We start from the raw sequence: 25926 nt of genomic DNA, 5'->3' as shown, positions 1-25926 counted from the left end.
TTTCAGTTTTAAAGCACAAATATTATCAAAAAACATCAGAATAAAAGAAAAGAAAAGATTGGATTTGCAGTGCCTTCCATGTCCTCAGATGTTCCAAACATTTTATAGTTAATGAAGCCTTCTTTAAGTGTTGCAAGGTAGGTATAACAGTGGAGAAGGCGAGTATTTCACATAACATGCCATAGGTTTTTTAAAACACTGAAACAAAGCAGATTATTTTAGGTTAAAACAAATGTTTTCTATTTTTTTGTAGAGTTATCCAACAAAGGCACAACAATTTTGGAAGCAGTGCTGAAGAATGTTTTATTAAAGTTAGATGAAGTGACCAGGAACAGAGTTCACCACTTGGAAGAATGCAATTACTGCCCAGCATGTCTGTTCAACAACTGTGGAAATAGAGCTACCCAGTGTGGTAGGTGAGACTTTTCATTTCCAATCAAAGTATGAAACAGTCTGAGGAGGCTCCTGAATCTGAAAGGAAAACAAAATTAATAACAACAACAAAAACAAAATAAACTGAAGGCCTGAAGTATTTATGCTTTTAAACTAAGTGAGTGCTATGCTATGAACTGAGGTAATGTTGGCCGTGACTGCAGGAGGAACTTTGATTTCCATCAACACCCAGTTTATGACAAGAGGAATGGGCCAGAAATCTTTTACAATTGAAACATGCTGAAAGCATATCAACATAGATACTGGCTAAGGACATGATTAGAATGTGAAGATGCTCCCACAGATAAAACACCCTACCAAGTGCCACAGTGAATGACGCATTGGGTGTGGCATGCCCCTGTTCAGATGTGAGCTGGATTTTCAGCATCATGCGCATGAAACAGACTGATCAGGGGCACAGTGTCAGAGCAACATCGCCCTCTTGAGCTCAAATAGCAAGCTGCTGGTTGCCTTGCTGAGAGCTGAAGAAGGTCATAGCCACCAGGAAAACTATTTCTCAATCACCCTGCTCATGCAGGTATCTCATTGACAGTGTGAGAAGTAAGCCTCGTTCAAATATGAAATACGGTCTGAATTTTCAACCTTAATTTTATAAAGGAAAAGCAGCTTAATTTCCAGTTTTAATAAAATGTGAGGCTGGATGAACACAGCAGGCCAAGCAGCATCTCAGGAGCACAAAAGCTGACGTTTCGGGCCTAGACCCCTCAGCAGAGGGGGGGATGGGGAGAGGGAACTGGAATAAATAGGGAGAGAGGGGGAGGCGGACCGAAGATGGAGAGTAAAGAAGATAGGTGGAGAGAGTATAGGTGGGGAGGTAGGGAGGGGATAGGTCAGTCCAGGGAAGACGGACAGGTCAAGGAGGTGGGATGAGGTTAGTAGGTAGATGGGGGTGCGGTTTGGGGTGGGAGGAAGGGATGGGTGAGAGGAAGAACCGGTTAGGGAGGCAGAGACAGGTTGGACTGGTTTTGGGATGCAGTGGGTGGGGGGGAAGAGCTGGGCTGGTTGCGTGGTGCAGTGGGGGGAGGGGACGAACTGGGCTGGTTTAGGGATGCAGTAGGGGAAGGGGAGATTGGTGAAGAGACTGGTGAAGTCCACATTGATACCATTAGGCTGCAGGGTTCCCAGGCGGAATATGAGTTGCTGTTCCTGCAACCTTCGGGTGGCATCATTGTGGCAGTGCAGGAGGCCCATGATGGACATGTCATCTAGAGAATGGGAGGGGGAGTGGAAGTGGTTTGCGACTGGGAGACGCAGTTGTTTGTTGCGAACTGAGCGGAGGTGTTCTGCAAAGCGGTCTCCAAGCCTCCGCTTGGTTTCCCTAATGTAGAGGAAGCCACACCGGGTACAGTGGATGCAGTATACCACATTGGCAGATGTGCAGGTGAACCTCTGCTTAATGTGGAATGTCATCTTGGGGCCTGGGATAGGGGTGAGGGAGGAGGTGTGGGGGCAAGTGTTATTATCTTGGAATTCTCCAGCATCTGCAGTTCCCATTATCTCTAATTTCCAGTTTTGTAAGCAGACCTGAAAGTAGTGAGGCTTCCAACTCAATCTTCTGTAAGGTATCAAGTTAAGAACCTGTCTCTGGAAAGACAATGCAGTTCAGAATGATAAGCAGGTTGAGGAGGACAAGATGGTGATTGGGAGATTGACTGTGACTGCAGTGAGAATGTTGTTGAGATGAATAGTACATAAGAGAACAGAATGAAATTAATGGATATGAGTTAAGGATGAAGGAACTGGCGACAGCTTCTTCATCCTTAGCATTATCCATGACAAAGAGGAGTTTGTCATACATTGTCCAGCTTCTGCCCAGGGATGATCACAGACTTGCTGTTTTCCACATTTAATATTCAGTTGTATCTCACTTTCCTGCTGCTCTGGCTCCTCGTGTAACACTGTGAATAGCCCACAGTTTTCTCCATTAACATCATGGATTCTGAATAGGCGTCAGCACCCAATAATTTTCAACCCTGGCATTGAAGATGAATTTCTATTTACAAGTTACTATTGTACACCATTTCGGTTTCTGTGTGGCAGTTATCAATGTAATGATTTATATCTTCAGGACATAGACTTGTTAGTTCAGGACCGTTAACATGAGATTATTCAATCCGATCAAATCTTGACTTCAAATCTCAACATTTTTGGTGAAGTTAACAAAGTGTGAAGCTGGATGAACACAGCAGGCCAAGCAGCATATCACTGATACATTTTTGGTGAAGTCTTGTTTTTAAATAAGGAGTGCCCTGGATTTGTCACAGTATTCCAGGAAGAAGCTCAGTGTTTGTGCCTTATGAAGCAAAATGTCCAAATAAAGAATCCTTCTTTTCTTGGAGGCTGGGAATGAGTCATAGAGCTATACAGCACGGAAACTGATCCTTCGGCCTAACTCGTCCGTGCCGACAAAGTTTCCCAAACTAAATTAGTCCCATTTGCTTGCACCTGCCCCATATCCTTCTAAACCTATCTTATCCATGTATCTATCCAAATATATTTTACATGTTGTAACTATACCTGCAGCTACCACTTTCTTTGGCATTTCATTCCACATATGAACCACCCTCTGTGTGTAAAAGTTGCTCCTAAGATCGCTTTTAGATCTTTTCCCTTTCACATTAATATTACACTCTAGTTTTGAAATTCCCAAACCAAGGGAGAAGACTTTGCTCTTCATCTCATCTACGCCTCTCATTATTTTATAAAACTCTATAGAGTCACCCCTCAACTTCCAACACTCTTGTGGAAGAAGTCCTAGCTTCTCCAGCCTCTCCTAATATCTCAAACCCTCCAATCCAAGTAACATCCTGATAAATCTTTTCTGTACCCTCTCCAATTTAATAATATCCTCCCTGTAACAGGGTGACCTGAACTGCACACAATACTTCAAAAATGGCCCCGCCAACGTCCTGTACAACCTTAACTCGTGAACTCAATGATCTGAGCAATGAAGGTAAGTGTGCTAAACGCCTTCTTAACCACCCTGTCTTCATGTGACACAAACTTCAAAGAACTACATACCTGAATCCCTAGGTCTCTCTATTCAACAAAGTTCTGCAGTGATCTGCCACTTACTGTGTAGGTCATGCCCTTGTTTGTCTTACTAAAATGCAACAACCTCATATTTATTTAAACTAAACTCCATTTGGCAAATTCTCGGCCTATTGATGCAATTGGTCAAGCCAATTTTGGTGTCATCAGCAAACTTACTAATCATGCATCCTATATTCTGTTACCTCTGGACATTAACTCTGATTTTCTTCTTCACAGATGCTGCCAGAGCTGAGCTGAACTTTTCCACCAACTTCTGTTTTTCTTCCTTTATTCTCATCCAAATTGTTTATGTAAATGATAAACATTAGTGAGCCCAGCACTGATCTCTGTGGATCGCCATTGGCCACAGGCCTCCAGGTGGAAAAACAACCTTCGACCACCACTCTCTGTCTCCTATTGTCAAGCCAATTTTGTATCCAATTGGCAAGATCTTCCTGAATCCTATGAGATCTAATTTTACTAACCAGTCTACCATGTGAAATCTTGTCAAAGACCTCACTAAAGTCCATTGCTCTGCCCTCACCTATTTTCTTGATTGTGTCCTCAAAAAACTCAATCAAATTTGTGAGACACGATTTCCCATGCACAAAGCTATGCTGATTATTCCTAACCAATCCTTGCTCTCCAAATGCATGTAAACCCTGTCTCTCAGAATCTCCAACAAGTTACCCACCACTGATGTCAGATTCACAGGTCTATAGCTCCCAGGCTTCTCTTTGTAGCCTTTCTGAAATAAAGGCACAACATTAGCCACCCTCTAGTCTTCCAGTTCCTCACCCAGAGCTATACTATAGATGATACAATATCTTCCTTAGGCTCTAGGATACATGTGATAATGTCCCAGAGATATTTCTACCCTTTTGCTTTTTAAGGTCGTTCTAAGATCTCCAGCACCTCTTATTTCTTTCCCTAAAGGACATGAGTGAACTGAATGTGTCATTATAACAATCAAGCGCATTTACAATTTGGTTAGTTATTTAAAAAATCCAGATTTTTAAAATTTCACCACCAGCCACAATGGGGTTCAAACGCAGATCCCCAGAACATTGGCCCAGGTTTCTGTGTTAATGGTCTGGTGACATTACCACAACATTGACATGTGCCCCTCTGTCCTATAGCAGTTTGGTTGACTCCTAATTTCCATGCCCTGGAAACAGATATTGTCTTACACAGTAGGGCTTGAGACGTGGCTCTATCTTCATGTAACCTGTGCACAAGTGGTTTTTAAAAGGTCCTGCACCATCCACGCCATTAATATGAATGAAATAGCATGACATTGTGGACAGGAGTGTTGAACATGGAATCAATATTTAAGTTGATACTTCTTTTTCTTCAAAAGCTGTTTTAGCTTCCCAACTCTTAACCAAAATTTTCTGCAGTAAAGACAACCTTCTGAGCAGCCAGTTTCTGTACAACATTTAGAAGTGAATTAATACCATGTTAAAATTTAGATAATTATGAAAAATTTCTCAATAAAAATGTAAAACTTTGCATTGTATCTTCTACATAATAGACTGAAGAACAGCTTTGACAGCATTCTTGGATAATACCAATTTTAATTTGCCTCAGGAGAAAGGGAAGATTTTCATCATATAGTGGGGCAGATCAGGTTCACGATCAAATAAAAGCTGTTTGCCCAATATCATTAACATCAGTGTCATCTTCTACTACCATTACTTCTTGGTTTTTGTTTATTTTTTGTTTCAGGAGTCATGCCTACCTCTGAGCCAAACTGTGACACTATTTTAAGAGCAAACTTGCTGGAATCTGAGTCTGAGCGCCAATGGGAGCTGAGTAAGGCCTGTTGGTATTATCAGACGTACTGCCCAAAAGGAGGGCATCGTAAGCTGAGCTGTCTGAAACAGATGGAAGAACGCTGTCACGCCCGGATATTTCAGTGCAGTATGTATGAACCTAAAAATGCGGTTTGCACCAAGTATCAGTTTACCAGGCACTTGGAGGGCTGGTTCAGACTTGCTTATATCGAAGACATGTGTCCCATTTATACTGAATCTCCTTGTGCTCACAATATAAATAAATATTTGTTCAATTGAATAAACTCTATGTTGCATTTTGTGACCACTTCTAAAAAGATGAGATGATAAGAAACTAGTTTAAATAAAAAATACGTAATGGTCAGTAAGAACTACTAGCATTCACTTATTATAATAATTGTGATAGTGAGACTATGTCTTTTACAGGTCAGACAGACAACATGAAGAGCTTGAATTCCATGTTAAACTCAGAAAGGAAAGGTAAGAATTAAATTTTGAGTATTTGGAAAAACATTGCAGGAAAATGGTGGCAACTTATGATCTAGCCTATGGAATCATCATTACATTGCAATGGAAATCCTGGTAAAATGGAACTCTGTTTACCTGATATATCTTAGATCTTTGCCCATTTCTTTAGTATGTTATTGATCTGAAAAACAATCTATTAAAAATTGCTTAGCATGTAAATGAAGGTACTAATATAATTATAACAAATAGAGAAAGAAACAGCATCACAAAAAACAGGGTTTTAAGTCATAAAAAGCAAATAAATACTCCTCGTTGACATATAGGAAATATTATACAGTCAAAGTCTCAGAACAATTAGGTGTGAGTGATGTCCATTCACAATTATTCTCAAAGTGATTTGAGTTATAATGCCTTATGGAACATAGCAACTGTAGTAGACCATTCCACTTAAATAAAGGCAAAATACTATAGATGCTGGAAATCTGAAATAAATACAGAGAATGTTGGAGAAACTCAGCAAGGTCTAGCAGCAACTGTGGAGAGAGAAAATGTTTGCGTCGTGTCTGGTCTGGCTTCTTAAAAACTGAAAGGTGTTGGAAAATAGTTTTTTTCAAGTACTTTTGACAAGGACAGAGGAGGAGCAAGAGAGCAAACAATGTAGAGGCTCATTTCAGACTGGGGAAAGAATAAAAGATATAAAAACATGGAGGCCGAAGGGCCTGTTCTGCGCTGTGTTGTTCTATGTTCAGTTAAAAAGGGTGTAATGCATGGTGTGAAAGGGAGAGAATGGGTCCTTGCTACTAAGTGCAAAGTAAGGCCATTTCTTTCCTTAAACCTGTTCTGCCACTCATTTAGATGATAGCTGATCAGTACCTTTACTCACACACCCTCGTTCCCCACTGTTCTTTTGCCCATGAAAAATTAAATTCAGTTTCAAAATTTCAAATTACCTACCATCTCTGGGGGAGAGAATTTCAGGATCTCAGAACATTTTTTGGACAGAAATGTTTCCTGTTGTCACATTAAACAGCCTAGCTCCGGTTTTAGTGTTAAGCTGTGATCTGGGCTCTGCCACCAGAGAAAGTATTTACTCCCTAATTACCCCCTTATATCCTTTGCTCATCTTAATCACTTTAATTTAATCACCTCTTATTCTTTTATATTCAAGGCAATATGAATATTGTCCATGAAAACTGGTCCCATAATTTTATTCTTATAGGCCCTGTAAAGTACTGGTGAATCTGTGCTGCTATCGTTCAAAAGCCGAGGTATGTTTTCCAGAATTGAGGTCAGCACTGTAGATAGGGTCCAACTGGAGCTTTGTGTAATTAACATTATATCCACCTCATTAACATAAGTCATTGACATTAGTCATTTCAATTGTTCACTGACTCTCTCCACTGATGACTTCACAGCCAGCCATCTAAGATAATGATTAGATTGGTTACTGATGTTGCATTGTAAAGAAGATCACCAAATTAATCCAGCAATTAACATGTTCAATTTAAAACTGAATCTAAGCTGTTTGAGAATTTGAAATATTGCCAGGAACAAGCTGTCAGACAGCAAAGAAGGCAGTTAGGAAGGTATAATCGCAAATGACCTTGCAGATGTTGGGGCATTTACTACAAATGGATTTATTGAAAATGGGATTACTGAGATCCACCAAAGAAAAACTATCTTTCATATGATCTTACAATAAACAGTTACAGCCTATTTCTTCATAATACAGAGACTAGATCAAATTTCTTAAAGATAGAACACGCACACACACACGCGCGCGCTATTACCAGACTGCCAATTTTGGTGGGTTTCATGAAGGGCTTCTGCTCACAAGGCCCAGCAAGTTCTCTCACTATATTCCTAAACTCATTTCCTCTATTGTTGCTCCATTTGTAATCTCCTACTTTCTGTAGCCGAGTGTTTTCACCACTGCCAGGATATTCCAAGATTTCTGACATTAATATCATCTCTAAACTTCAGCTGTTACCTGGTCAAACGTTGATAGTCCAGAGGTTCCATTCATTGTGTGCACAGTGGGAGAGCAACTACAAACCAATGTTCCTCAGGGCATAGAGGTAGCACAATTGACTCTTTGTTGAACATTCATGCTATATTGTTATTTAAGGACAAAGTGGCACAGCTTATGTGTGCCTAGCGTTATGCCATTTTATGGTCATGTGTCTAAAGTGGTCTTGTGGTATACTAGTAGTATCCCTCCTTTTGGGCTAGAAGACCCTGGTTCAAGTCCCAACTGCTCCAGAAGTGTGCTACACTATGTATGACTAAGTTATTGCTACCTTTTCTCCGATGTCCAGTGCAGTCCAACACCTTCTCATTTCTGAATGTGGGACCATCACATACTGAAAATGTTCAAAACATTCACTTTTATTCAGGAAGAAGGTGATGTCCCTACTGCACAGTGTTCTTTTCTTCCTCCATGGAAGACTGCTATCACTCTATCAGCTCAGCCACCACCATTATGTCTCCACATGCTCCAGTTGTACACTGGCGTGCTAGGATTATGCTACACTCTCTGCCCGGGCTGTACCGTCAGAGTTCACATCACGCAGAAGTGACAGGTTAACATGCTCCATCGACAGTGGGATCTGGAGCACTCTGACATGGAAGACAATGGAACTTTCCATGGAACTTTGACATAGGACCTTACTCTGCTGAATGCAACACTATTTGTGTCACAAAGAGACAGCTGGAAGCATTGTGTGAGTAATGACACATTCTCCTCCCAGCCTCATATCACTCAAGAAAGGCATCAGTGCACATCAGGGTTTGTTGGCAAATACCTACAGTTCAAGTTGAGAGGAAATCAGTTCTGTGCCCCTGTGCAGCCTATGAGATATTTTCACTATCTTAGTACTTTATGGTCTACAAACATCTGTGATTATTTCTGCTTCACAGAGATGACTACATGCAATGACCAATGAAATGATCATGATAGCTTGTGAGCAGCATTTACTACCTATAGGGACACTGTTTGCATTCACCTTGTTCTGTGCGAGTGCATGACTGATGTACTTGTCCGTTAAAGCTACCTGCTGTGTGCCTGCTGTAAAATGCAAGGCCAGTCAGAACAATTGTGGGCATCTAATTTCTGGCTGAGAGGGCAAAGTGCAAAAAGACAAGACAAGGCAAGGTAGGAATGTTGTGAACATCAACATAGGCACAAAGGGAGTGAACACTAAGACAATAGACAAGCAGCTCTGAGATGCACCCTGGTCAAATCCATGAAATAGATACCTGTCCCTGTGTGCAAGATGCCCTGCCAGCAGCATTGCAATGAACAATGCTGGGGCGTTCCACAGTGCAGCATTGCAGCATTGAGGTGCAGAATGTATTGTATGTGAGTTGGAGCTGTGACTTAATGATGCAGTGAGGCTGAGCATGTCGAATGGTAAGGTCTGACATATCCATCATTGCCCATGGACCATGCTTTGAAATGTTGATGTCTGCTGCCTAAGATGGATGTTGGAGAAGCAAGTGGTGAGCTGGATTCATCCAGTAACTGCTCTGACTTACATGTTGGGAATTGTCACCATCTAGTTTCTATTCAGTGGTTGGGAGAATGAAAAGCTGCATATTAATGAGGTGAAACTAAGTAGGAATGAGAATAATGAGGGGAGGCGATGGCCTTGTAGTATTATGGCTGGACTGTTAATCCAGAGACCCAGGTAACGTTCCTGGGACCCAGGATTGAATCCTGCCATGGCAGATGGTGAAATTTCAATTCAATAAAAATTTGGAATTTAGAGTCTAATGAAGACTGTGAATCCATCCCCAATTGTTGGAAAAACCCATCTGGTTCACTAATGTCCTTTAGGGAGAGAAACTGTCATCCTTATCTGGCCTGGCCTTCACGTGACTCCAGACAAACAGCAATGTGGTTGACTCTTAACTGCCCTCTGGGCAATTAGGGATGGGTACTAAATGCTGCCTAGCCAATAATGCCCTCATCTTGTGAATGAATACAGGAAAAAAAAGGAATTTCATACATGCTAATACATGCAAATAGGCCTCTCATTGCTCATTATGAGAATCTCATTTCACTGTTGAATCATCCTACCAAGAAATTATACTAAACTATGACTATAACCTTCTTGACATATTTGTTGGAATATTCTGTTTTTTCTTGAATGAGTTGGAAGATTGTGTGTACATGTACAATAGAATTGTTACGTTATGACTGTCCTCAATTTCCATTTAATCATGAGTATAATATAATCTAGAATTTGATTCTTATAACAAATATTCATAAGCAACCATTAAAACTTTGTAATCTCATACCTACATCCTCAAGAACCCACAAACAGATAACGATATCCTAGAATTTTTAAATGACAAGGTGTAGAGCTGGATGAACACAACAGGAAAGCTGATGTTTCGGGTCTAGACCCTTCTTCAGAAAAAGGGTCTGAAGAAGGGTCCAGACCCGCAACGTCAACTTTCCTGCTCCTCTGATGCTGCTTGGCCTGCTGTGTTCATCCAGCTTTACACCTTGTTATCTTAGATTCTCCAGCATCTGCCATTCCTACTATCTCTAGAATTCTTAAGTTAGGATTCTGTATGATGATATCCTTTAGATTGAACAGATTATTTCAGCTATAATATTCAATCCTAAGATAATATTGCTCATCTGAAAACTCTTCAGGGTGGAAGGGCTGTTGCAGGATCCTGTCTGTATCTAATAACACTCGCTTAGTTTCTTCAATGATCTGAAGCGTCTCTTTGTTGACGTTTTAAGGTGACAATAGGTTCAACTGAGTATGTTTGCCTTACTGTGGAGTAAAGATAACAAAACCATTTACAACATGAAACCAACATGTAAAACTGAGCTTCCATAATCTATAGCAGGATGTAAGCTACAATTCCATTACACTGTTGGGTTTTTTTTGGTGGGGGATGTGAGTGGGTAATTTTTGTTGTAGAATGCAGCATGTTGATTTGATTATGTAAATGTTCTTTTCCTTTCAGTCACTTGTGGTCAAAAAGCAGCGACAACCAATTACACTGTTGCCATGGGGAGGATTGTTGGTGGGAACAGAGCAGCTCCTGGGAGCTGGCCATGGCTGGTATTGTTAAAACTGAATGGAAATGTGATGTGTGGAGGCGTGTTGGTGCAACATTCATGGATTATGACAGCAGCACATTGCTTCACAGGGTGAGATTGTTACTGATGCTATGGAGAATGACCAGAAATAAACTTAATATGGATCAAACGCCAGTAAAGAACTATTATTTATGGATGCCCTTGTAACTTTTTGTAGGTTGAATAATATCATTTACCAGTGTACTGATGTGCGCAAGTTTACATGGGGAGAGGATCTGGCTGGCACAGACACACACCCAAAAGAAATTTCCCAGGTTACCTACCCATCCTGGAGTCCCCAGGAGGTGATCTGGTTCTAGTTTGAACTGATGTGTTCAACAAGTAGTAACAACCTGCACAAGGCCAACAGGGATCATTTTTAACATATGCAAGTTACAGATTTGTGGCCCTACTGCTATTTCACCCAGAACCATGAACGAGAAGGAACAGTGAATTTCTTACCAGGCTAACCCAGTAAAGAAGTGGATTGGCGATCAAAAGGACAAGTTTACACATTTTTTAAACTATCCTGCTGTGGACACATAAGTAATACTGGGGCTTCCAAGGTACAATGTCTCCATGTCTCTCTAATCATCAACAGCTTTGTCATGACGGATCAATCTTAGAGGACAGCTTCTAGAGCCCATCTTGCTGATCTTACATGTGGTATTTAAATGAGTCCTGGGATTTAAAGAATATTTAATATTTAATCTGAGCACCCATATCTCACTGGGACAGAGAATTCCTAAGGTTAATAACCCACCGATATATCCTCATCTCAGTTCTAAAAGACTGTCTCCTTAATCTGTGACTATGCCCTTAGTTCTAGACTCTCCAGCAGGGTAAAATGTCTTAGTATCTATACTGCCAACCCCTCTAGGTAATTCACATATTTCCATAAAGGTATCTCTCTCTTAGACTACAGCAAATAAAGCCCCATTCTATTCAATAACAAGTATATTCAATTGTCCTGTGATATCACCAAACCCAAAAAGTTCTCCATTTTCTATCAAGTAGTTTGGGATATCCCAGTGTTGTGAAAGATATGACAAAAATGAAAGTCTTTGCTTTTACATTCAGGAACAGAAATGAGAATTACTGGCAAGTAGTTGTTGGTGAATATGACTTGAAAAAGCAAGATACTGAAGAAAGAATTTTGCAAATCAACCGGATCATCACACACCCCAAGGTAAAGTGGTTTATTCAAAATTTGCTCCTGAATTTTATTGACATGTACGTTAATTCAGTATACATTAGGAAAGCTCCTGGTCAGATGCAGGAAAAGTTATATGTACTTGGGAATTGCAGGATTGCTTTGCGAAATGGAAATTCTATGTCACTAACTTGATTGAATATTTTGAAAATTGAACAAAGTTGCCAGATGACAAGTGGCCCTACATCTGTCTTTATTTCCAAGAAGTATTTTATAAAGTGGCCAATAGGAGGCTATTAAGGTGAAATTTCATGCAGAGGAGTTAATGGGCAGAGTTTCTGCTGGATATTTTGTACTCTGGTAATCAGAAGACACAGATTTATGTAAGTAGACTCTGCAATTCCGGCCTCTTCAGCAGCCCCAAGTTTTACCATGGTGGCCAATGTGACCAACTTAATGGAAAATTTAAGCTGCTAATTAAGCTAAAAGGAATTCCTGGAAATAAAATGCACCAAATGCAGTATTTCAACTGGTGCTAAGAAGCTAAAAGAAAACACGAAAAAGAAAAGCATGGGACATTAAATACAATAATCTTTCACATCAAATTCTTTGAACACAATAATTGAGTATTGATGTGCACCATTCAGTTCAAGTTGGTGTTTAACATATTGAAAAATAGGTCTTCAAATTTTCACTATCCATAAACAAATAGCTTATACGGAATAATAAAATGTGAGGCTGGATGAACACAGCAGGCCAAGCAGCATCTCAGGAGCACAAAAGCTGACGTTTCGGGCCTAGACCCTTCATCAGAGAGGGGGATGGGGGGAGGGAACTGGAATAAATAGGGAGAGAGGGGGAGGCGGACCGAAGATGGAGAGTAAAGAAGATAGGTGGAGAGAGTGTAGGTGGGGAGGTAGGGAGGGGATAGGTCAGTCCAGGGAAGACGGACAGGTCAAGGAGGTGGGATGAGGTTAGTAGGTAGTGGGGGGTGCGGCTTGGGGTGGGAGGAAAGGATGGGTGAGAGGAAGAACCGGTTAGGGAGGCAGAGACAGGTTGGACTGGTTTTGGGATGCAGTGGGTGGGGGGGAAGAGCTGGGCTGGTTGTGTGGTGCAGTGGGGGGAGGGGATGAACTGGGCTGGTTTAGGGATGCAGTTGGGGAAGGGGAGATTTTGAAACTGGTGAAGTCCACATTGATACCATATGGCTGCAGGGTTCCCAGGCGGAATATGAGTTGCTGTTCCTGCAACCTTCGGGTGGCATCATTGTGGCAGTGCAGGAGGCCCATGATGGACATGTCATCAAGAGAATGGGAGGGGGAGTGGAAATGGTTTGCGACTGGGAGGTGCAGTTGTTTGTTGCGAACTGAGCGGAGGTGTTCTGCAAAGCGGTCCCCAAGCCTCCGCTTGGTTTCCCCAATGTAGAGGAAGCCGCACCGGGTACAGTGGATGCAGTATACCACATTGGCAGATGTGCAGGTGAACCTCTGCTTGATGTGGAATGTCATCTTGGGGCCTGGGATGGGGGTGAGGGAGGAGGTGTGGGGGCAAGTGTAGCATTTCCTGCGGTTGCAGGGGAAGGTGCCGGGTGTGGTGGGGTTGGAGGGCAGTGTGGAGCGAACAAGGGAGTCACGGAGAGAGTGGTCTCTCCGGAAAGCAGACAGGGGAGGGGATGGAAAAATGTCTTGGGTGGTGGGGTCGGATTGTAAATGGCGGAAGTGTCGGAGGATAATGCGTTGTATCCGGAGGTTGGTAGGGTGGTGTGTGAGAACGAGGGGGATCCTCTTGGGGCGGTTGTGGCGGGGGCGGGGTGTGAGGGATGTGTCGCGGGAAATGCGGGAGACGCGGTCAAGGGCGTTCTCGATCACCGTGGGGGGAAAGTTGCGGTCCTTAAAGAACTTGGACATCTGGGATGTGCGGGAGTGGGATGTCTTATCGTGGGAGCAGATGCGGCGGAGGCGGAGGAATTGGGAATAGGGGATGGAATTTTTGCAGGAGGGTGGGTGGGAGGAGGTGTATTCTAGGTAGCTGTGGGAGTCGGTGGGCTTGAAATGGACATCAGTTACAAGCTGATTGCCTGAGATGGAGACTGAGAGGTCCAGGAAGGTGAGGGATGTGCTGGAGATGGCCCAGGTGAACTGAAGGTTGGGGTGGAAGGTGTTGGTGAAGTGGATGAACTGTTCGAGCTCCTCTGGGGAGCAAGAGGCGGCGCCGATACAGTCATCAATGTACCGGAGGAAGAGGTGGGGTTTGGGGCCTGTGTAGGTGCGGAAGAGGGACTGTTCCACGTAACCTACAAAGAGGCAGGCATAGCTGGGGCCCATGCGGGTGCCCATGGCCACCCCCTTAGTCTGTAGGAAGTGGGAGGAGTCAAAAGAGAAGTTGTTGAGTGTGAGGACGAGTTCAGCTAGGCGGATGAGAGTGTCGGTGGAGGGGGACTGGTCGGGCCTGCGGGACAGGAAGAAGCGGAGAGCCTTGAGGCCATCTCCATGCGGAATGCAGGTGTACAGAGACTGGACGTCCATGGTGAATATGAGGTGTTGGGGGCCAGGGAATTGGAAGTCCTGGAGGAGGTGGAGGGCGTGGGTGGTGTCACGGACGTAGGTGGGGAGTTCCTGGACCAAAGGGGAGAAAATGGAGTCCAGATAGGTGGAGATGAGTTCGGTGGGGCAGGAGCAGGCTGAGACGATGGGTCGACCAGGGCAGGCAGGTTTGTGGATTTTGGGAAGGAGATAGAAACGGGCCGTGCGGGGTTGGGGAACAATGAGGTTGGAGGCTGTGGGTGGGAGGTCCCCTGAGGTGATGAGGTCGTGAATGGTGTTGGAGATGTTGGTTTGGTGCTCGGGTGTGGGGTCATGATCGAGGAGGCGGTAGGAGGTGGTGTCGGAGAGTTGGCGTCTGGCCTCGGCGATGTAGAGGTCAGTGCGCCACACTACCACTGCGCCACCCTTGTCTGCGGGTTTGATGGTGAGGTTGGGGTTGGAGCGGAGGGAGCGGAGGGCTGCCCGTTCTGCGGGGGAGAGGCTGGAGTGGGTGAGAGGGGTGGAGAGGTTGAGGCGGTTGATGTCTCGACGGCAGTTGGAGATGAAGAGGTCGAGGGAGGGTAGGAGGCCTGGGGGTGGTGTCTCGACGGCAGTTGGAGATGAAGAGGTCGAGGGAGGGTAGGAGGCCTGGGGGTGGTGTCTCAACGGCAGTTGGAGATGAAGAGGTCGAGGGAGGGTAGGAGGCCTGGGGGTGGTGGACCTACACAGGCCCCAAACCCCACCTCTTCCTCCGGTACATTGATGACTGTATCGGCGCCGCCTCTTGCTCCCCAGAGGAGCTCGAACAGTTCATCCACTTCACCAACACCTTCCACCCCAACCTTCAGTTCACCTGGGCCATCTCCAGCACATCCCTCACCTTCCTGGACCTCTCAGTCTCCATCTCAGGCAATCAGCTTGTAACTGATGTCCATTTCAAGCCCACCGACTCCCACAGCTACCTAGAATACACCTCCTCCCACCCACCCTCCTGCAAAAATTCCATCCCCTATTCCCAATTCCTCCGCCTCCGCCGCATCTGCTCCCACGATAAGACATTCCACTCCCGCACATCCCAGATGTCCAAGTTCTTTAAGGACCGCAACTTTCCCCCCACGGTGATCGAGAACGCCCTTGACCGCGTCTCCCGCATTTCCCGCGACACATCCCTCACACCCCGCCCCCGCCACAACCGCCCCAAGAGGATCCTCCTCGTTCTCACACACCACCCTACCAACCTCCGGATACAACGCATTATCCTCCGACACTTCCGCCATTTACAATCCGACCCCACCACCCAAGACATTTTTCCATCCCCTCCCCTGTCTGCTTTCCGGAGAGACCACTCTCTCCGTGACTCCCTTGTTCGCTCCACACTGCCCTCCAACCCCACCACACCCGGCACCTTCCCCTGCAACCGCAGGAAATGCTACACTTGTCCCCACACCTCCTCCCTCACCCCCATCCCAGGCCCCAAGATGACATTCCACATCAAGCAGAGGTTCACCTGCACATCTGCCAATGTGGTATACTGCATCCACTGTACCCGGTGCGGCTTCCTCTACATTGGGGAAACCAAGCGGAGGCTTGGGGACCGCTTTGCAGAACACCTCCACTCAGTTCGCAATAAACAACTGCACCTCCCAGTCGCAAACCATTTCCACTCCCCCTCCCATTCTCTTGATGACATGTCCATCATGGGCCTCCTGCACTGCCACAATGATGCCACCCGAAGGTTGCAGGAACAGCAACTCATATTCCGCCTGGGAACCCTGCAGCCATAAGGTATCAATGTGGACTTCACCAGTTTCAAAATCTCCCCTTCCCCGACTGCATCCCTAAACCAGCCCAGTTCATCCCCTCCCCCCACTGCACCACACAACCAGCCCAGCTCTTCCCCCCCACCCACTGCATCCCAAAACCAGTCCAACCTGTCTCTGCCTCCCTAACCGGTTCTTCCTCTCACCCATCCCTTCCTCCCACCCCAAGCCGCACCCCCCGCTACCTACTAACCTCATCCCACCTCCTTGACCTGTCCGTCTTCCCTGGACTGACCTATCCCCTCCCTACCTCCCCACCTACACTCTCTCCACCTATCTTCTTTACTCTCCATCTTCGGTCCGCCTCCCCCTCTCTCCCTATTTATTCCAGTTCCCTCCCCCCATCCCCCTCTCTGATGAAGGGTCTAGGCCCGAAACGTCAGCTTTTGTGCTCCTGAGATGCTGCTTGGCCTGCTGTGTTCATCCAGCCTCACATTTTATTATCTTGGAATCTCCAGCATCTGCAGTTCCCATTATCTCTGAGCTTATATGGAATGTTAACTGAAGTTGAGTAGATTCCTAACTTCCACAGCTGTCCTTGCTTTAAAAATTTTAGTGCATTCTAGAGATGAAAGGGCGTACACATGCTATCAAGGTGGGTAATTTTTAAAGTACACCCTGCTCCTGTATTTTCACGTGTTGGGCAATTGAAATTCCTTTCACTCTGTCTGGATTAAAGTTAATAACAGTAAAGCTAATTCAGAATATGATGAAACAATTCATGTTCATGGAAAATGTTGACTTCAGATTGAGATTCACCACAAATTTTCGAGATATCTAATAGGCTATATGTTTATTTATTCTAGTTTAACCAAAGGACGTTCAACAATGACATTGCCCTCCTGGAATTGACTGTACCTATAGCCATATCAGAACATGTGAACTTTGTGTGTTTGCCAGAAAGCATTGGAGAGCTTCCTCCTGGGACAATGTGTTACATTGCAGGCTGGGGATCACTCTATGAAGGTAAACTGGAGAAGCAAGATCAAATTACTGACCACTGTTTTTGGTTTAATTCTCATAATATTCAATGTTGGAAAATTAGATGAGTGTAGTCTGATCTTTGTTGACCAAGTGCAGACACGATGGGCCAAATGGCTTCCTTCTGTCCTGTTAACATCTGAGAACCTATGAGTTCATTCTACTTGTGCTCTACTGATTTAACAATATACTTGCTGTGTTCATCGTTATTTCAAAGTCATTATGTTAAGCACTGAAATTACTAATACCACTGGATCTCTTCAAACTTTTATTCATGGTTATCACAATATCTTTCAATGTAGTGCCTACATTAGCCATTTCTCTTCCTTTGTGAAAGGACATTTTTCATATTAGCTTTTACCCACAATAGCTGCACCCACTTACAAATCATACATTTGAGGTGTCATATCAAAGATTATTGTGGAAAAGAGAATCCCATAGTGCTGAAGGTAACAAATTAGCATGAAAAGGAGATAATAAAATGTGAGGCTGGATGAACACAGCAGGCCAAGCAGCATCTCAGGAGCACAAAAGCTGATGTTTCGGGCCTAGACCCTTCATCAGAGAGGGGGATGGGGGGAGGGAACTGGAATATATAGGGAGAGAGGGGGAGGCGGACCGAAGATGGAGAGTAAAGAAGATAGGTGGAGAGAGTGTAGGTGGGGAGGTAGGGAGGGGATAGGTCAGTCCAGGGAAGATGGACAGGTCAAGGAGGTGGGATGAGGTTAGTAGGTAGCTGGGGGTGCGGCTTGGGGTGGGAGGAAGGGATGGGTGAGAGGAAGAACCGGTTAGGGAGGCAGAGACAGGTTGGACTGGTTTTGGGATGCAGTGGGTGGGGGGGAAGAGCTGGGCTGGTTGTGTGGTGCAGTGGGGGGAGGGGATGAACTGGGCTGGTTTAGGGATGCAGTTGGGGAAGGGGAGATTTTGAAACTGGTGAAGTCCACATTGATACCATATGGCTGCAGGGTTCCCAGGCGGAATATGAGTTGCTGTTCCTGCAACCTTCGGGTGGCATCATTGTGGCAGTGCAGGAGGCCCATGATGGACATGTCATCAAGAGAATGGGAGGGGGAGTGGAAATGGTTTGCGACTGGGAGGTGCAGTTGTTTGTTGCGAACTGAGCGGAGGTGTTCTGCAAAGCGGTCCCCAAGCCTCCGCTTGGTTTCCCCAATGTAGAGGAAGCCGCACCGGGTACAGTGGATGCAGTATACCACATTGGCAGATGTGCAGGTGAACCTCTGCTTGATGTGGAATGTCATCTTGGGGCCTGGGATGGGGGTGAGGGAGGAGGTGTGGGGGCAAGTGTAGCATTTCCTGCGGTTGCAGGGGAAGGTGCCGGGTGTGGTGGGGTTGGAGGGCAGTGTGGAGCGAACAAGGGAGTCACGGAGAGAGTGGTCTCTCCGGAAAGCAGACAGGGGAGGGGATGGAAAAATGTCTTGGGTGGTGGGGTCGGATTGTAAATGGCGGAAGTGTCGGAGGATAATGCGTTGTATCCGGAGGTTGGTAGGGTGGTGTGTGAGAACGAGGGGGATCCTCTTGGGGCGGTTGTGGCGGGGGCGGGGTGTGAGGGATGTGTCGCGGGAAATGCGGGAGACGCGGTCAAGGGCGTTCTCGATCACCGTGGGGGGAAAAGGTGCGGCATGAAAAGGAGGCTGGCTAGCAGGAAACACACAGTAGATGTAAATGGATCATTTCCTAGTTAGCAAGACATAACAAGCGGGTGTGCTGGGATCTGTGCTGTAGCATCCACTCTTTAAAATTTATGTTAATGATTTGGATGAAGATACTGAAGCCAGGGTTGCTAAATTCTCTAAGTATCTAAAAATAAATAGAAAAATAAGCTGTTCAGAGAATAGAAGGGGCTACAACAGTTATAGATTGGTCATGTGAGTAGGTAAAGATGTGGCAAATGAAATATAAAGTGATAAAATCTGAAATTATCCATTTTGGCAGGAAGAATAAAAAAGAAGTGTGTTATCAAAATCGTGAAAGATTGCATAGCTCTGAAATGTACTGTTGTTGGATTACAAAGGGGTAGCATGCAGATACGTCAAGTAATTCGGAAATCAAAAAGGATGTTATTATTTATTGTGAGACCTAATACAAAATAAGGGAAATCATGCTTTAGTTGTACAGTGCTTTGTTAAGACCAGACCATGAGCAGTGTATAAAATATTATCACCTTATTTGAGAAAGGATGTAAGTGTATTGAAAACAGTTGAGAGAAGATTTACCAAATTAATAACTGGAAAGGCAACTTGTCTTATTAGGAAAGATTGGAGAGACGCTGGGTTTGTATCCACTGGAGTGTAGAAGACTGGGAGTGACTTGATTGAAACATAAGATCCCAAGGAGCTTGACAGGTGCTAATGAAAAGGATGTCTCCTCTTGTAGGAGAATCTAGAAATAGAGGTTATTGTTAGAACATAGAGAGTCACACATTTAAGACAGATATAAGGTAATTTTATCACAGTATGACCTAAGTCAATCTTTGGAGCAGAGTCCACAAATATTTTTTAGGCTGAAGTAGATAGATTTTTATTAAGCACAGAATAGCAGGTTAGACAGGAATGTGGAGTCATGAGATCAGTCATGATCGTATTGAATAGTGGAGCAGGCTCAAGAAGCCGACTGGCCTATGCCCGCTCCTGTTTCACATGTTTGTCTGTTTATACAGTGCTATAAGGATTTGTACATTATAACATAATTTTGAGAGTGTGGTATTCAAATAAAGACTGTTGATCTGCTTTCTACCCTCTTCTTCATTTACTGTTTTCCTATATGTCAGTTCTAGAGTAACTTTCAAACATCTGCCTTCCTCCCCTTCCCAACTGGCATACTCTTTGGAAATATCTGTTTGGTTTCATGCAAGTCGTGATTACAAAAAATGTGTCAATCCTTGACATCATTCAGGTTAGTCATATATTAAAAGCCATGAATTGAAGGAAAATTGCTGAAAAAATAATCACCATAGCTTTTTGTCTCAAACTCCTCAGGATGAACACAAGAGTGCCAAATTTCAAAAGACCACAATTTATGTTGAAGGAGAAACTGGCACCGATTGGTTGTCAAATTGAATCTAATTGACTGAGATGTTGCCATGGCAAAAGCAATAAGGAACCAAAGGTTTGCCAAGTTTGTGTAATTCAATAAAAGCACAAAGCTTGAGCATATTCTCTTTGTTTCTTAAATGGTTCCTTGCACATGATGTTTTCAGAAAGTGTAAATGAGTCATGTTATAAACTCAATGGATTATCTTAAATGCTAACTCTATGTGCTATAAGACTGGCCTTATCAACTATCTTGTTTAAAAAATGCCATTTGCTCACCTTTTAGGCCTGATGCAGAATTCGGACACATCAAAGCTGGCCTGCAGATGAATGACTATCCTGAGCACATTGTTGTTTGCTTTCAACCGCACAAATTTGCAAATGGGCAAAGAGTTGCTTCTTTTCACGTGTGTCTGGTCATCTCAATTTTCCTTGGAAAAACAAACAAACTGAAAACTTTCCAACAAACCAAATGAAATGTTTCTTCAGTGGCTTTTAATTAGCAGAATATGTACAATACTCTACCAGAGCATCTCATAAAACCCATAGCAAAAGTTCTCCTGTTAGATGTACATCTGTATTTGGGCAGTTTTTGTTTAATGCTTTGGGACCTGTTCTCTGCAAATTAAAGAAGAATATTTAACCCTTGTGCCTTTTTTGAATTACCAGGACATTTGGAGAACTTACAGTTTTCTATTTCTTTCTCCAAGTAATGCCTCCTCTAATCAACACTGTTTTCTCCTGCTGCATGAGTTGTTCTGATCATTTGAAATTTAACATTCTTGTATTTGTCTTCATGAGTGCAAACAAAATGTTCAGCAACATATCTCTATGTTCAACAGTACTCAAGTTCTGTATTTACAAGTAACTGCAGGAAAATTGTGCATCTGGATTGGCAACACTCCATTAATGAAACAGTAAACATGTTTGTTGAATTGTTGTTCTCTTTTCTTCACATAAACAGATGGACCATATGCAGATGTGCTAATAGAAGCAAAAGTGCCTTTGCTGGGTCAGAGTACATGTAGATCTGCACTAGGAAAGGAGTTGGTCACCAGTCAAATGTTTTGCGCTGGGTATCTATCCGGCAATGTGGATTCCTGCCAGGTAAGATATCCACCATCAAAACACAGGATGCTGGAAATCTGAAATAAAAGCAAAAATGCTGGAAGTACTCAGCAGGACACGCAGCAACTGTGGAGGGAGAATTCACACAATAGTTCATCAGTCAGAAATATAAACTTTGTTTTTCCATTGATGCTGCTTGACCTGTTGAAATGTTCCAGCATCTGATAGTTTTACTCAGGATAGCTACAAAATTGGTTCATATGTGACAATGGTAGGTGAAAGAGATATAACTACACTTTACATTGCATTAATATTTATAAAACCTGACTGTTAAGGAGATTTAAATGGGATTAAAATGGATAGGTCTAATGTGAAATTAGTGGTAACACAGAAAAAATTGGCTAAGTGGCCTTGTTTAGCATTAAAGATTCTTTGCTCAGTAACAAGGATTAATGTAAACATGCAAATCCAGGTTTCTGTCAAAATTTAAGAAGGTTCAATAAAGTGAATTGGATGAAACACTGTCCAGGCTAAGAATTTTGGCTACTGGGAGCACATTTCAGAATCAAGGGTGAACTCCCCAGGATCAATAAGTGGATAGAAAATGTTGGGAACGCACATGGCAAGTGAGATGCTGCGTGAATTACTCGCCAAATCACATGTTGAGCAAGGTGAAAAATCTAGCATCTGGTGTGACCATCCAGGGTCAAAGGTTCAGGTGCCAACTGGACACTACTTCAGATGCTGCAAACCAGGAACTTCCCCTCCATTCTGTGGTGGTCCCCTCTGAACCCCAGAGGTGCCTCCTAAGAAATCGAAGCTGGCCTCCTGCTTCATCAAAGCTGGAGGATGTATCTTATCACCCAAGTTGCTTATCATTTGAACACACAGTATTTTATCAGTTGTTGCAGAAAGCAGTCTTCGAGACTCATGCTGTCAAGTTAGACGTAATTTGTCCACAAAAGTTACCAGAATATGCTAGTCAGCAGGATGTCTCCACCCTAGTTCCAGAAGCTGGGCCTGTATCCAGATACAGTGAGAATAAGAGACAAAAAACTTCCGAGGTTACATCCGTGGTATAGGTGTTCAATCTTTGCACAGAGTAAACAAATTTGTGGAATATATATTCATTTGCAGTATTCTAACATCTACTGTGGGCTTATTGTTCCAACTGGACACGTTAGGTTCTCCAAATGTTAAAATATGGAACAACTTCAACCAGAAAAAGGAGACATCGTATTATAATTGCTACATCTTGGAACCTTTGTCCTAAACAGCAAAGTGGGTGACGAGAAATCGACTCATCCATCAGGGAACCACACACCTATTTGATGGGGATTGCAGTCAAGGCACTGCGGATGAATCTTAGGGACACGGAGGGTAACAATACAGTCCTGCAGAGGAACCAGACTCTAGGATGCCCAATCGCTGATTGCCGCGCACACAACCTATGACACAACATTGGAATCTGTTGTGTACTTACTGGCTCAAGGGAGACAAAGTCTGTCTTGCACCTGGGGTTCTCAGAGGCATGGCAGAACATGTTAGTGAGTGAGGTTGGCAATGGTAATCTCACATGAATTTACCATTATCGCGGAGCTGAACGGAGGAAACAGGTCCACATTTTGCAGCTCATAGGGTTGGAAAAGTTTTCAGTGAGGGTTGCTCAGGCCTTGTTTCAATCTGCAGCACTGCAGGGCAATCAAGCATGTAAGGTGCGTCAGGAACAATTTCAGGATTTGGAACAACTCTGTAGTCTCCACCAGGAAATGGACTCCTCAATACAACTCATATATCTTTGACACAAGAACTAGTTTTGCAGCAACATCCAGGAGGCAGTGAGTAGAAGGCATCAAGTACATGCTTGATTTTGCAGGCGGGTTTCTGAAGCATAAGAATCTCGATTGGGAAGTTAACTTGGGAAGCAAAAGCCAATTTTGGCGAGAAGTGTTATTTCATGTGATTTAAGTGAGTGTAAACAGTCTTCTGGCAACCTAACGGCAAGAAATTGACCTCTTCATTTGATGAAGGAGGACTTAATTGTGTAAGTTTATCTCAAAAGCAAAAATCTGACTTTTGGATTCTCACCTAAATAAATCATCACAGTCGCATTATTCTCAACCTGTGGAGGGGAAAATTGTACCCATCATTTCCCAAAGTCTCCCAGTGAATGAGGGTTCAGATTTGGAGTATGAATTCATTCAATAAGCCATAGCTTTCTTTCACAAATAATGCTCTAGTATGCTTTAATGCTTTATGTATTCAACCATGGAATACATTTAAGGATGGGGCAATTTCATTTAACTCAATTTTTTATGAGTTTTGTTTCTTGCCTGTTTGTTCGATAATTTTTTTTTATTAATGAAGGAATGTATTCAATCTTCTTTGTCCTGGTCAAATTTGATTTTAATTTTATGAGTTGGGCAATTCCCCAGAGTTGCAATTCCCAAAAACTGCAGAGAGAGATTAAGGATCCAGAAAGGCTCCCTGTCTAGTCAGCAGTAAACTGGTTGACTCTCAACTACCCTGTGGGAAATTAGGGAAGGGGAATAAGGGCTGGCCCACCCAGCGATATCCTCATTCTGTGAAACTGCCACATTACAGTCAATGTTCAACAAACCTCATATTCAATTTTAGTTTATACTGAGTTTAAAACTGTACATAGTGGACAGGTAAAGACAAATTTGGAAACATCATGGGCAAAGGTTTACTTTTGGGAAAGGGCTGAGATGCTGGAATCTGAAAATATTCTACAGGAACCAACTCAAAAACGTAACACTTTGAGGCCACGTTTCACAACCTAGTGTTCCAGTTGCATGCTGTGAAAGCAGGTATTAGAAAATCAGATTATGAGGCAAGAACATTCCATTTTCAAACACTTGTGGACAGAATACAGGTGTTGCTGGCAACCTTGTATTTTTATTGCCCATTGCCAGTCACTATAGAAAAGTAGTTGTGGGCCTTCTCCTGGAACTACGGCAGTCCTTTTGTATCGGTTCTCCCAAGATTGTGCTGGGGAGAGGAGGGTTGGTCTGTAATTTCGACCCACCTTTGAGATAGACACAGTAATGTATATCCAAGTCAAGAGAGTGGGAAGTTGGGATGGTGACATAGAAGTGCTGGTGTTCCATGGGCTTGCTGTTGTTGCCTTTCTTGGTGGTAGAAGTCACAAATTTTGTTTAATGTCATGGGGAAACACAATAGGGAATTAGAGATAATAAAATGTGAGGCTGAATGAACACAGCAGGCCAAGCAGCATCTCAGGAGCACAAAAGCTAACGTTTTGGGCCTAGACCCTTCATCAGAGAGGGGGATGGGGAGAGGGAACTGGAATAAATAGGGAGAGAGGGGGAGGCGGACCGAAGATGGAGAGTAAAGAAGATAGGTGGAGAGAGTGTAGGTGGGGAGGTAGGGAGGGGATAGGTCAGTCCAGGGAAGACGGACAGGTCAAGGAGGTGGGATGAGGTTAGTAGGTAGATGGGGGTGCGGCTTGGGGTGGGAGGAAGGGATGGGTGAGAGGAAGAACCGGTTAGCGAGGCAGAGACATGTTGGACTGGTTTTGGGATGCAGTGGGTGGGGGGGAAGAGCTGGGCTGGTTGTGTGGTGCAGTGGGGGGAGGAGACGAACTGGGCTGGTTTAGGGATGCAGTAGGGGAAGGGGAGATTTTGAAACTGGTGAAGTCCACATTGATACCATTAGGCTGCAGGGTTCCCAGGCAGAATATGAGTCGCTGTTCCTGCAACCTTCGGGTAGCATCATTGTGGCAGTGCAGGAGGCCCATGATGGACATGTCATCTAAAGAATGGGAGGTGGAGTGGAAATGGTTTGCGACTGGACAGTGCAGTTGTTTGTTGCGAACTGAGCGAAGGTGTTCTGCAAAGCGGTCTCCAAGCCTCCGCTTGGTTTCCCCAATGTAGAGGAAGCCACACCGGGTACAGTGGATGCAGTATACCACATTGGCAGATGTGCAGGTGAACCTCTGCTTAATGTGGAATGTCATCTTGGGGCCTGGGATAGGGGTGAGGGAGGAGGTGTGGGGAAAAGTGTAGCATTTCCTGCGGTTGCAGGGAAAGGTGCCGGGTGTGGTGGGGTTGGAGGGCAGTGTGGAGCGAACAAGGGAGTCACGGAGAGAGTGGTCTCTCCGGAAAGCAGACAGGGGTGGGGATGGAAAAATGTCTTGGGTGGTGGGGTCGGATTGTAAATGGCGGAAGTGTCGGAGGATGATGCGTTGTATCCGGAGGTTGGTAGGGTGGTGTGTGAGAACGAGGGGGATCCTCTTTGGGCGGTTGTGGCGGGGGCGGGGTGTGCGGCATGTGTTGCGGGAAATACGGGAGACGCGGTCAAGGGCGTTCTCGATCGCTGTGGGGGGAAAGTTGCGGTCCTTGAAGAACTTGGACATCTGGGATGTGCGGGAGTGGAATGTCTTATCATGGGAGCAGATGCGGCGGAGGCGGAGGAATTGGGAATAGGGGATGGAA

The 25926-nt window shown here is 44.2% G+C and overlaps 1 protein-coding gene across 1 annotated transcript in view; it reads left to right on the top strand.

The window, feature by feature from the left end:
• prss56 (serine protease 56) overlaps positions 1-25926 on the top strand; it is a 50122-nt gene that overhangs the window by 1669 nt on the left and 22527 nt on the right. The window contains exons 2-8 of the mRNA XM_059650824.1: positions 254-412; positions 5215-5409; positions 5709-5762; positions 10740-10926; positions 11935-12043; positions 17156-17315; positions 21345-21487. Of these exons, the coding sequence (XP_059506807.1) occupies positions 254-412; positions 5215-5409; positions 5709-5762; positions 10740-10926; positions 11935-12043; positions 17156-17315; positions 21345-21487 (1007 nt within the window). The remainder of the gene's footprint in view (positions 1-253; positions 413-5214; positions 5410-5708; positions 5763-10739; positions 10927-11934; positions 12044-17155; positions 17316-21344; positions 21488-25926) is intronic.

The sequence above is a fragment of the Stegostoma tigrinum genome, chromosome 14, assembly GCF_030684315.1.
Source record: "Stegostoma tigrinum isolate sSteTig4 chromosome 14, sSteTig4.hap1, whole genome shotgun sequence".
NCBI classification, from domain to species: Eukaryota; Metazoa; Chordata; class Chondrichthyes; order Orectolobiformes; family Stegostomatidae; genus Stegostoma; species Stegostoma tigrinum.
This window is presented reverse-complemented; position numbering and strand designations above follow the sequence as displayed.